At 44.1% G+C, this 13,287-nt stretch overlaps 1 protein-coding gene across 1 annotated transcript in view; it reads right to left on the bottom strand.

Moving 5' to 3' along the window:
• Positions 1-240: 240 nt before the first annotated feature.
• gli2a (GLI family zinc finger 2a) overlaps positions 241-13,287 on the bottom strand; it is a 93,093-nt gene continuing 80,046 nt past the window's right edge. The window contains exons 10-14 of the mRNA XM_039006900.1: positions 11,965-12,114; positions 10,824-10,988; positions 10,270-10,548; positions 6,580-6,928; positions 241-4,688 (exon numbers count right to left, since the gene is read on the bottom strand). Of these exons, the coding sequence (XP_038862828.1) occupies positions 2,341-4,688; positions 6,580-6,928; positions 10,270-10,548; positions 10,824-10,988; positions 11,965-12,114 (3,291 nt within the window). The 3' untranslated portion in view covers positions 241-2,340. The remainder of the gene's footprint in view (positions 4,689-6,579; positions 6,929-10,269; positions 10,549-10,823; positions 10,989-11,964; positions 12,115-13,287) is intronic.

Genomic DNA, 13,287 nt, shown 5'->3' with positions numbered 1-13,287 from the left:
GTGTCCCAGAGGGACGAGACCATGTGATTTCAAAGGAGACACAACACAGCACTTTGGTTAAAACAGAAAAAACTGAGATACTGTATTTGAAATGTACAAAAGCTATATACAACACACACACACACACACACACACACACACACACACACACACACACACACACACACACACACACACACACACACACACACACACACACACACACACACACACACACACACACACACACACACACACACACACACACACAATAGTAAAATGGATGGGCAGCATACCTGTACATACGGTAAGGCTACTTTAATTCCAGCAAGCAAACTAAAATAAAAACTGAGGAGGTTGCGGTGTATCATTGTTCTTGATATGATTTGTAATCAAAGTAATTCATCCCTTATTTGATTCTCCATATAGTCCATGTCTAGCCCAGGGAGTAGGGAGGGGTAATGAATCCACAAATTAGTGTGTAATCATGTCCACCGAGTACACATGGAGTACTAGCATATTCCTTCAGAGATCTGATACATCCTAGACAGGCACAGGGTCTGTGTGTACACCCTGGTCTAATAGACTAGACGTAATATAGTAAATGTAAATCAGGGATACTCAAATTAGGATGTGTTAAGTTTGGATTGGTTACATAAGAGAGAAGGTTACTTAAGGCAAAAATTAAAGTAGGGCGGTTGATCAGGGTGGGTGGGCAGGCGTATAACACAAACGCCTAGAAACCCAAAGGTTGAGTGTTCGAATCTCACAACTTTAGCATTTTGGCAACTTTGCAACTACCTACTACTTTTAGCTACTTTGCAACTACTTAGCATGTTAGCTAACCCTTCCCCTAATCCTAATCCTTTAATCCAACTGCTAACTTTAATCCCTAGTCTAGCTAACATTGGCCACCCAGCTAACATTAGCATTAGCCACCTTACCACCTAGCTAAGCACAACAAATTGGAATTCGTAACATATCATACGTTTTGCAAATTTGTAACATATTGAACGAATTGCAATTCTTTAAATATTGTAAGAATTGCAATTCGTAACATATCATACGGATTGTAATTCATAACATACCATCCGAAATGGATGATGGGCATCCACAAATGAATACATATCCTACTAATAGGAGTGTCCCGTATTTAAATTTACTATGCTACGTCTACCCCTGAGTCCAGGTTAGCGTGTGTCTCCACAGACTGATTTACACTGAGGCAGATCTCTGTCCTTTTTTTATCATACAGTCAGTCTCACAAAGAGGAGGGTCCTTAGAAATTACTGTACAGCTTCTGGAGGGCACTTGGAAGATATTTTATACAGTATGACAAGTGGCCATCTCCTGCACACTAGGGGCTGGTTTCACATACACAGATTAAGCATAGTCCTGGACTAAAAATCACTTTCAATTGAGAATCTCCACTCAGGATGGTTTTTAGTCCTTCATTAGGCTTAATCTGGGTCCACGAAAACCGGCTCTAGCTTTGCATGGGATCCTGTTCCTCTGCAAGCTCCTCTATACATGGATGGATGTTAACAATGTAGCATCACAATGTTCCATAGTTGCATCATATTGAACTTAGCTTGCAATAATCAAGTCTCTTTAACATAATTTAAAGCACGTACCATACAGTATATCTATAAACATGATCAAAGGTCGTAATGAGAAAATTATTCTAATATTTCCATATGCCTTTTTACCTGGCAACATCGTTACATGTATGTATGTTTCATGAATTCACATATTATTCAAACATGATCTATTTAGCAAGGCACTTCGTGAACTGCTATCAGTGCACTGCTTTTTAAAGAGTAACAAACATCAACAAATACGGAGCAATGGACACATATTTGCTGATGTATTTTTATACCCTGGTCTATTCTTATTCGTAGATACAAAGTATGGCTTCTCAAAACAGTGATAATGCTCCTTATGTCTTTAAAATGTTCCTTATATCTTTACTATACTTACTTTCTCAACACAAACACTACTTAAAATGTACTTGAGCAAATATGACATATTACTGGATAAGCAAAGTCTCTATACAGGCCAGCGGAGATCGACATGCTCCTGAAGAGTAACTATTTCCATATTGTTACATATAATCAGTGCTTTTATAGTACATTTTTCCTTGAAATGGTCCGAATACACAATGGGGCATCCCAATAATCTTTCTTTCCTTCCGAAGTGTGCACTCTTTCCCTACTCCCCACAAAATTAAAAGCATCGGATTGGTGGGGCATGGGCTATGCTAGAGGGAGTTTCCATACATTTTCTTTCAAATCCAAGAAGGGAAGTGAACAAGTGCACAGTTCGGGAGAAAGGAGAGATTATTGTGATACAGCCAAGGCCTTAGCTCATCATGTTGAGGAACTTGCTCTCCTCAGCCAGGGTGGTCAACATGGAGCTCATGTCTCCGATGGCCATATTACCGATCCCTGCTGGCACAGAGGCCAGGGTCACAGAGTTACGGGGGGTGGTAAGCCTCGAGGAATTCTGGGACAGGCTGGTGAGGAGTCCGGGGCTTAGGGTCCCTGACATCAGGCTGGAGTGGTCTCCATCATCCAACATGGCGTCAAAGTCGATCTGGGTATGCTCCACCCCAGAGATCGATCCAGAGGAGCCGGATGAGTCAACGGTGCTGGTGACCTGGTTGACCCCTGGAGATGCCATGGTAACAGTGGTGCCTCCCGGAGTCTGGCCCATGAAGGGGGACATGGGGGAGTTGAAGCTCACATTGTGGTTGTTATTGGGTTCAAACATCTGGATCTGGCCGGCATAAAACATTGAAGCATTGGAGTTTGAGTCTCTGTTATGTCCGCCGGTATGTGCTGCGGTGCCACCCGGCCTCTTTGGACTGGCCTCAGAGGTGTTGTGATGTAAGTCAGACTGAGGGAAACGGTTCTGCTGCATCATACTTCTGGACCCTGAGTGTTGTCTACTGCTCATAGACTTGGGCTCCATGGGAGGCCTGGGCTGCATCCCAGCTCTGTTCCCAGTATTGACGTCTTGCTGCTGAGAAGAAATACTGTAGTTCTGCTGGTCAACCTGAATCATGTGGGGGGCAGAGCTTTCAACCTGAGTCCTTGACCTGTAGATCTGCGTATCAGGATTGTTGTGTGTAGCCATCACCCTGCCATTGGGCAGTGCCATGCCATTAAAGTTGGGTCGTAGGCTGCCATTCCCAGATCCAGAGTTAGGGACAGGGATGATCTCTTGGCCATATCCCTGCTGGGGACTCATCTGCTCAGGATAGTTCATGCTGCATGGCTGCCTTTGTTGCTGTTGGACAGAGTTGATCCACTGGGAGTTGCTTCTCTGGGTGTAGCCTTGTAGCACCATATTCTGGTTCATGGGCATCACCTGCTGGTTACTGTTACTACCCATTCTACCCTGGAAATGCCCAAAGTTTTGTCTCTGCTGGACCATGGCCAGGTTGTTGTTTCTGAGGAGGTTCTGCTTGGTGAGTCTGGAGGTGGCTGTAGCATCCACAGTCCCTGAGCTAACCTCGTTCCACTGGACTGGCATGTTGTTCTTGTTGTTCATACTGTGAGAGGCTGGGTACTGCTGCTGTTGGGAGCCAGACCCAGGGCTCATCTGGTAGGGGGGTAGGGGAGCCTGGCCTGACCCAGACAGGGGCATGTTGGCATCCACCATGGCCATCCTCCTCTGCCCATAGAACTGCTGTTGGGAGGAGGTCATATTCCTCTGGACCTGGAAGCCGCCTTGTGATTGACTGTTGGCGTAGTCGGCGGGGCCTGCTGATTGGCCGGGGCCAGTGTTCTGAGACGTGAGGTACTGTACGACATCATCAGGTAGCACCATGTCCTCATCTCCTGCATGGTCCAGCCCGTCCACGGCCATGGTCTCCATCACCACGTTCTCTGAGATGCTGGGGGGCCGTGGGGCGAAGGGGTGGTGGTGCAGGCTTCCGTCAGATCGCGTGTAGCTCTGCATGGCCAGGCCCCGGCGGTCGGCAGAGGGAGGAGGCATCATACTGTTGGGGTTCATACTGTTCATGCTGTTGTAGCGTTGGACTCGTGGAAGGGACAGTGGGTCTAGGGTAGGTCTGCGGACGGGGTCGCTGGCTCGCCGGGGAAGGTTCCCAGGGACCTCGTGGGGCATCATGCTATGGCTACCGTAGCCGATGTCACTACAGCGTCGGGGAACTGATGCGGTAGGTGGGTGGAACAGTTGAGAGTGGGATAAGCTCTCTCTTTCCTGGGCGTGGTCCCCATACAGGGCCATCCTGGTCCTGAGGCTCATACGCTCCATGTTGGGCAGAGGTGTAGGTGGAGCTCCCCCGATTGCAGCAGCGTACTTGGCCTTGAGATGGTAGTGCTGGGCAGGGGTGAGGCTGAGCAAACTAGAGAGGTTTCCACCTCCACACTGGCTGGCCTCGCTGGATCTACGGGACAGGTCTGTGGAGATGGGGTCATAGGAGTCGGCTGAGCTGATGTTGTTGTGGCGGTTGCTGAACTGCGAGGCTTCGGAGGAGCGGCGGCTGGAGTAGCAGGGGGATATGCCAGAGGAGCGCCGGCTGATGTAGGCTGAGCTGGCAGTGCTGGTGTTGCTGTCCCGGCGGCCCTGTTCGTTTAGCTGGTTCAGCATGGTCACCTCGCATGATGACAGGTCACCAAGACGCTGACCAGGGTAGGGCCCGGGTGGAGCGATCATATTAGAGTTTTCCAGAAGGGAACCTGAGGAACCAACAAAAGGAACCACATTATAACATATACAGTGCCTTGCAAAAGTATTCATCTTCCTTGGCATTTTTCCTATTTTGTTGCATTACAACCTGTAATTTAAATAGATTTTTATTTGGATTTCATGTAATGGACATACACAAAATAGTCCAAATTGGTTAAGTGAAATGAAAAAAGATTACTTGTTTCAAAAAATTCTAAAAAATAAAAAAAAACGGAAAAGTGGTGCGTGCATATGTATTCACCCTCTTTGCTGTGAAGCCCCTCAATAAGAGCTGGTGCAACCAATTACCTTCATAAGTCACATAATTAGTTAAATAAAGTCCACCTGTGTTCAATCTAAGTGTCACATGATCTGTCACATGATCTCAGTATATATACACCTGTTCTGAAAGGCCCCAGAGTCTGCAACACCACTAAGCAAAGGGCACCACCAAGCAAGCGGCACCATGAATACCAAGGAGCTCTCCAAACAGGTCAGGAACAAAGTTGTGGAGAATTACAGATCAGGGTTGGGTTATGAAAAAATATCCAAAACTTTGAACATCCCACGGAGCACCATTAAATACAATATTAAAAAAGGGAAAGAATATGGCACCACAACAAACCTGCCAAGATTGGGCCGCCCACCAAAACTCACAGACCAGGCAAGGAGGGCATTAATCAGAGAGGCAACAAAGAGACCAAAGATAACCCTGAAGGAGCTGCAAAGCTTCACAGCGGAGATTGGAGTATCTGTCCATAGGACCACTTTAAGCCATACACTCCACAGAGCTGGTCTTTACGGAAGAGTGGCCAGAAAAAAGCCATTGCTTAAAGAAAATAAATAAGCAATCACGTTTGGTGTTTGCCAAAAGGCATGTGGGAGACTCCCCAAACATATGGAAGAAGGTGCTCTGGTCAGATGAGACTAAAATGTAGCTTTTTGGCCATCAAGGAAAACGCTATGTCTGGCGCAAACCCAACACCTCTCATCACCCCGAGAACACCATCCCACCCCGAGAACACAGTGAAGCATAGTGGTGGCAGCATCATGCTGTGGGGATGTTTTTCATCGGCAGGGACTGGGAAACTGGTCAGAATTGAAGGAATGATGGACGGCGCTAAATACAGGGACTTTCTTGAGGGAAACCTGTTTCAGTCTTCAAGAGATTTGAGACTGGGACGGAGGTTCACCTTCCAGCAGGACAACGACCACAAGCATACTGCTAAAGCAACACTTGAGTGGTTAAGGGGAAACATTTAAATGTCTTGGAATGGCCTAGTCAAAGCCCAGACCTCAATCCAATTGAGAATCTGTTGTATGACTTAAAGATTGCTGTAAACCAGCGGAACGTATCCAACTTGAAGGAGCTGGAGCAGTTTTGCCTTGAAGAATGGGCAAAAATCCCAGTGGCTAGATGTGCCAAGCTTATAGAGACATACCCCAAGAGACTTGCAGCTGTAATTGCTGCAAAAGGTAGCTTTACAAAATATTGACTTTGGGGGGGTGAATAGTTATGCACGGTCAAGTTTTCAGTTTTTTTTGTCTTATTTCTCGTTTGTTTCACAATAAAAAATATTTTGCATCTTCAAAGACATCTTTACATGTTGTGTAAATCAAATGATACAAACCCCCCAAAAATTTTAATTCCAGGTTGTAAGGCAACAAAATAGGAAAAATTCCAAGGGGGGTGAATACTTTCGCAAGCCACTGTAGGGCAAAACCCCTTTCTAGGTTTCTAAGGCTTCTTCACATATTCCTCTCAACTCAATCTCTCCTATAATCGATGTGCAATTTTTTTCTTCCTTATTATCGTTTACTAATCCTTCAGCATTATTGTAGGTTCTTAAAAACAGTTGTTATCAAAAACTATATTGTTCCAGTATAGAACTTCACACTTACCAACAGCAGGAATGGGAGGCAGCTTGGTGTTTCGGACCTGAGGTGCCTGAGGACCAGAGTTGGCCCAGGGACAAGAGTCCCTCACATTCTTCAGCCTCTCCTTCTTGATGTTCTCCAGCTTGATGGTGACTCCTCCCCCTTTATGAAGCCCAAGACCCACCCCCACCGAGTTGCGGGGGGAGAGGGTGGAGGAGTCCACCATGGGAGGGTCGTCCAGTGCACTCAGGTCCCCAAAGCTGCCCCCACTGTGCAGGGCCATCTCTACTCCACTGTCATTGTTGTGGGCACTGCCAAGTGGCGACGGCTCACTGCTACATGACGAGTGACCGCCCGGGCTGGATTGATACGTCTGGAGAGGGGGACAGGATAGGTGGTTCAGGTGAGACACCGAATCAAGCCTATTAAGGGCTTTTCACATTACTCTAGTCGATTTGGTTCGGATTGGCATGGTAGTGTGAAACGGTTATCACTGTCAGACAGGGCATTGTTATTATAAAAAAGATGCTTAAAGATTAAATACTGGAATACAGATGCAAAATTCCGATTAATAAATTAGGTAAACTTTGCAAAACCACAAATTAAATGAATTATGTAGCCTAGCTATAGTTTCATAATCTTATTTATCATTGATTTGTTAGATTTTTTCTAAAGGAAACATGTCTAGTGGAGGGACGGGGGATACTGTGATTCTCATCACAGTCAAGTGTTGACAGTGGTTATTTCTGACACAGACTGAACTAGAAAGAGTCTTGATCACAGCTTGATTGCTGGAACTATTTGTTCGGCGCACATGCTGAACAGTCCCGTTGTTTGAATATTAATTTGATAATTACTTTTATCATGGCCTGACAGACATTACTTTCAGATCTCTAGGCCACAGAAGAATAGAACTGAAGTGTGTGTGTGTGTGTGTGTGTGTGTGTGTGTGTGTGTGTGTGTGTGTGTGTGTGTGTGTGTGTGTGTGTGTGTGTGTACAAAGGGGTCCTTATAGTATACAAACCCTGGATTGCTGATGCTATGTATTGGCCAATGAGAGGGTTTGAAGCCACCTGTTGGCCATATTGGCACTCCCCAGGAGAGCAGTCCTACATAGGAATGAATGGAATTCCACAGTATTTCACTTAAATGTTTTAAGGACAAAATTACATGTATTTAAGTATTGTTCTGTTGTAGTGGGGGCAGTAACTTTAGAACTTTGAAAAAAATTATATAAAAATTATATAATATTTAATTAAGGAAATTGTTAAATATATTTTTAAATGTTTTATTTGTATGTTTAGCTCACATAACATAATTTAAAAGTAAGCATTAAGGTGTGTGCAATAGAATAAACGTGGATTTTTTATTGTTGACATTAATAAACGCCATTCTATAGCTTCTAAAATATTTCTTATAACGTTGAGGGAGTGCCAAGATGGAGGCACGGTAGCTTCAAAACTATTTGGACCCCTTGACATTTTGTTATTTTGTTACGTTACAGCCTTATTCTAAAATGTATTAAATAGTTTTTTCCCCTCAACAATCTAAACACAATACCCATAATAACAAAGCAAAAACTGTTTTTTGGAAATATTTGCTAATTTATAATTGAAAAAAAAGAAGAAATATCACATTTATATACTGTAAGTATTCAGACCCTTTACTCAATACTTTGTTGAAGCACCTTTGGCAGAGATTACAGCCTCGAGTCTTCTTGGGTATGATGCTACAAGCTTGGCAAACCTGTATTTGTGGAGTTTCTCCCATTGTCCACTGCAGATACTCTCAAGCTGTGTCAGGTTGGGATGCGGAGCATTGCTGCACAGCTATTTTCAGGTATCGCCAGAGATTTTCAATAGGGTTCAAGTCTGGGCTCTGGCTGGGCCACCCAAGGACATTCAGAGACTTGTCCCGAAGCCACTCTTGCGTTGTCTTGGCTGTGTGCTTAGGGTTGTTGTCCTGTTGGAAGGTGAACCTTCGCCCCAGTCTGAGGTCCTGAGCGCTCTGGAGCAGGTTTTTATTAAGGATCTTTCAGTACTTTTCTCCGTTCATCTTTGCCTCAATTCTGACTAGTCTCCCAGTTACTGCCGCTGAAAAACATCCCCACAGCATGATACTGCCACTACCATGCTTCACTGTAGGGATGGTGCCAGGTTTCTTCCAGTCATAACACTTGGCATTCAGGACAAAGAGTTCAATCTTGGTTTCATCCAACCAGATAATCTTGTTTCTCATGGTCTGAGAGTCTTTAGGTGCCTTTTGGAAAACTCCAAGTGGGCTGTCGTGTGCCTTTTACTGAGGAGTGTCTTCCATCTGACCACTCTACCATAAAGCCCTGACTGGTGGTGTGCTGCACAGATGGTTGTCCTTCTGGAAGGTACTCCCATCTCCACAGAGGAACTCTAGAGCTCTGTCAGAGTGACCATCGGGTTCTTGGTCACCTCCTTGACCAAAGCCCTTGTCCCCCAATTGCTCAGTTTGCCAGGCGGCCAGCTCTAGGAAGAGTCTTGGTGGTTCCAAACTTCTTCCATTTAAGAATTATGGAGGCCACTGTGTTCTTCGGGACCTTCAATGCTGCAGACATTTTTTGGTACCCTTCCCCAGATCTGTGCCTTGACACAATCCTGTCTTGGAGCTCTACGGACAATTCCCTCGGCTTGGTTTTCGCTCTGACAAGAAGACAGCAGCGATTACTGCCTCGAGTCTTCTTGGGTATGAGGCAAACCTGTATTTGTGGAGTTTCTCCCATTGTTCTCTGCAGATTCACTCAAGCTGTCATGTTGCTCTGACATGCACTGTCCACTGTGGGAACTTATATAGACAGGTGTGGGCCTTTCCAAATCATGTCCAATCAATTGAATTTACCACAGGGGACTCCAATCAAGTTGTAGAAACATCTCAACGATGATCAATGGAAACAGGATGCACCTGAACTCAATTTCGAGTCTCATAGCAAAGGATCTGAATACTTATATAAGGTATATCTGGTTTATATTTGTAAAAAATTTGCAAACATTTCTAAATACCTGTTTTGGCTTTTTTATTATGGGGTATTGTGTGTAGATTGCTGAGGATTTTTTAAATTATATTTTTACCCATTTTAAAATAAGGCTATAATGTAACAAATTGTGGAAAAAGTCTGGGGGTCTGAATACTTTCCAAAGGCACTGTATAACTCATTGGGTAGATTTCACAGTACATCACAACATCTAACTGTAGCTAGTACACACTTTAAAACAAGAAGCTCTTGGAAAGTCCTCTGTTTTTAATACATGGAGGAACAGAGTAGTACATTTCAAATATATTGACTGTTGACTCAGGATTGACATGCAGTGTTAAAAAGCATTGAAAGGAATAGAAACAGTGGTGGTGCTCACCTCTGGGAAGCCTGTCCAATAGGGAAAGTGTTAAGGAAAGAGAAGCACATTCAAGCAGTGACCAGAGAGGTGAGTTAGGTTAAGAAGAGGATAGACCATCAGCAGTTGTATCACAGATCAGTTCATGTGAAAGGTGATGTGATAAATGGTGAAAGGCTTGCATTTGCGTCACAAGACTCAAATAACATAGAACATGTATGAATGATAATGTTAAGATTAGCATTTATAGTATTAAGTCGTTAGTAGTAGATGATAGGATTTTGACAATAGTCAAAGTCAATGCTTTGTTAAAAGCAGCTGTTATGACACAATAAAATGTCACATCCAGTCTTACTATTGAGTTCTCAGTCTTGATTGACTTGACCTGCAGGCAGTCCTCTGCTCCTCTAATGGTGCTGTTGGCCTCCATTTTTCCATCCATCCCTCTACCACTCTGTTTGGCGTTTGCCTTGTTCTCTCCATTCCCCTTAGGAGGACCCCTGGGGGGCACATCGCCACGTTGTTTCTTGGTGACGTGGGCCTCAGGTCCATGAACCGTCTTCACATGCTTCCTGAGAGAGCTGGGGTCTGTGTAGCGCTTAGTGCACCCAGGGATCTTACAGATGTAGGGTTTCTGGAAATAATCATTTTACATAATATCTTATTATCTGATGTTAAAGTTGATTATTGTTTTCATTCATTGTCTTCTGAAAATACATTATGTAAAACACAAATAAAACAGAGAATGTTGACTGCATATTGGACATAAAAATCCTTAAAAGTGTAAACACAATGAACTTAAATGTGCATTAGTTGATTTAAATAATGGCAGTGGGTAAATACATAGATGTAGCTCACAGTATGTCTCTCATTTGATTGTCTATGGTTGGGTGTCTATAGAAGCCTTACCTCATTGGAGTGAGTTCTGTTCTGGTGCTTGGCTCTGTCTGAGGCGTTGGAGAAGGCTTTGTTGCAGCCCTCGTGTTCACAGACGTAAGGCTTCTCCCCTGTGTGAGACCTCAGATGGGTCTTCAGGTTCTCCAGGCGAGAGTAGGCCTTACAGCATCCTTCAAACTAGAGAGAGAGAGGAGGGATGGATGGAAAAATTGATTGATGGAAAGGGGGAGGGAGAGAGAAGAGAGACAGACAGACAAAGGTCAGCATTAGCAATAGCCTCAGAGACTCTGACATGCATCACGCAAAAGTATTTGCTCTTTGAGAAAATGACTATTAAAAGAGACTGACATATACCACAAAAATGATTTGCTCTTTGAGAAAAATGACTATTAGAACTATTTAAGCAAAGCGCCAGACATCATGGAACACTTTGTTGAAACAAAGCAGCTGAGGAGTTCTGTGTTTAGCTTTGGTATGCTATGCATTGTTATGTGGTAGGATTTGGTATTCCTTCAGAGTGCGCTATGCTGTGCACTGTGGGTAATTGACAGAGAGTGTGAGATGGGATCAAACTAGATTAGCTCAAATGTGGACATAAAAGACCTGAGATCCTCCCTTTCAAAAACACAAGACTTGGTAGAGAGGGAGATAGCTAGGGTGAATGAGATGCATGTGGGATTTAGCAACTAAACTATACAGTAGAGTAGATCTTAATAAGGACCCATGGACCCCTAGTCCTCTTTACACTTGAATGACTAACATCCTCCTCTCATGTCAATCAGCCTTGTGAAGTCTTCTCTTCTCAGAAGTTCTCTTTTAATGGACTCACAAGCCCTCATTATTGAGCTTTGAAGCTGAGGATACTACACACAAAAATGTTATCATGAGTGAATCAGTGCAACAGATGAATCCCACTATGTGGAGTGGATGGATTTCTACTGGTGAGAAGCTAAAGTACCATTTTAAGGCTATGGTCTATAGTTATTATAGTGCACAAAGCAGAATCATAACCAGAGGTAGGACTTATAAATGTGTGTGATACAAGCAGAGATACTTAAGTGAGTGGCTTATCCGTGATCTATTACAGAAGGCTCTGGGCTTATTGGGAGAATGTGTACATTCCCAGGTGCATGTTGGGAATTAGAGTTCTTACTGTGCATTTGTGTGGCTTCTCTCCAGTGTGTCGCCTCATATGGACCACCAGCATGTACTGAGCCTTGAAGGGCTTCTGTTCCCGCGAGCACTCATCCCAGCGACACACAAATTCCTTCTTCTCCCCATGGATGTGGTCATTGTTGATATGCTGCAGAGAGAACAGGGGAACATGGGGTTACATGGGAATAAAACACATGGAAGTAAAACAGAGCAGGCATATCCATGTATCTCAACCTGACATGAACCTCATCTGTTTCAGGATCTGATATTCTCAATCAACAAGTTGTCAGATTTGTTTATGTCTTTAAAAATGTCCCCTTCCTGCTCATTTGAGGTGGGATGGTGTGTGTGTGTGTGGAGGAGACGTTGAGTCAGCAAAGAGCTTGTGAGAGCAGACCTCCCAACCATCCCTCTCTGAGTTCCCACCAGAGTGGAACAACCTTCTTCCCTTCCCCACGCCAGACCACGAGTGACAACGCCATCCATCAAGGCTGACAGTAAGTCTCCATTCGTCACGTTGTAGACAAAGGGTTGTGATGTGTTATTGGTGGGACTGTTTTGTCAGGCCCTGCGTCTCACACACACACACACACACACACACACACACACACACACACACACACACACACACACACACACACACACACACACACACACACACACACACACACACACACACACAAAATCCTATTTTATCTAACCCCTAACCCTGAACCTAACCTTAACCCTAAAACTAACCCTAGCTCCTAACCCTAACTCTAACGTAATTCTAACCGTAACACTAATTCTAACCTTAACCCTAAACCCCCTAGAAATAGCATTTGACCTTGTGGGGACTAACAAAATGTCCCCAGTTGGTCAAATTTTTGTTTGTTTACTATTCAAGAATAGTTAAACACACACGCACACAATCCTGACTTGTCTTCCTGACACCTGAGATTTACACACATCTCCTTCTCTCTCTCGCTTTGATCAGGAAACCAATGGTGTGTAACATACCGTGTGTACACTACTCTGAGATGTCCATGCTTGAATGGTTGATTTTATTTTCTACCTGGAGATAAATTATGTCTGTCTGTCTGTCTGTCTGTCTGTCTGTCTGTCTGTCTGTCTGTCTGTCTGTCTGTCTGTCTGTCTGTCTGTCTGTACTGTACTGTACGATACTGTACGATACTGTACTGTACTGTACGATACAAACTGAACTAGAGTTGGTATTTTAAAATGTTAGCCGTCACAGACATGGTTGAAAGATCGTCAAAGGACCTTGGAGACATGCATCCATTTTTGCGTGAGTGTTTCAAAAACATGACTGTGATTGGAC

Source organism: Salvelinus namaycush, chromosome 13, assembly GCF_016432855.1.
Source record: "Salvelinus namaycush isolate Seneca chromosome 13, SaNama_1.0, whole genome shotgun sequence".
Lineage (NCBI taxonomy): Eukaryota > Metazoa > Chordata > Actinopteri > Salmoniformes > Salmonidae > Salvelinus > Salvelinus namaycush.
The sequence above is the reverse complement of the archived record's forward strand: the minus strand, read 5'-3'. Positions and strand labels throughout refer to the sequence as shown.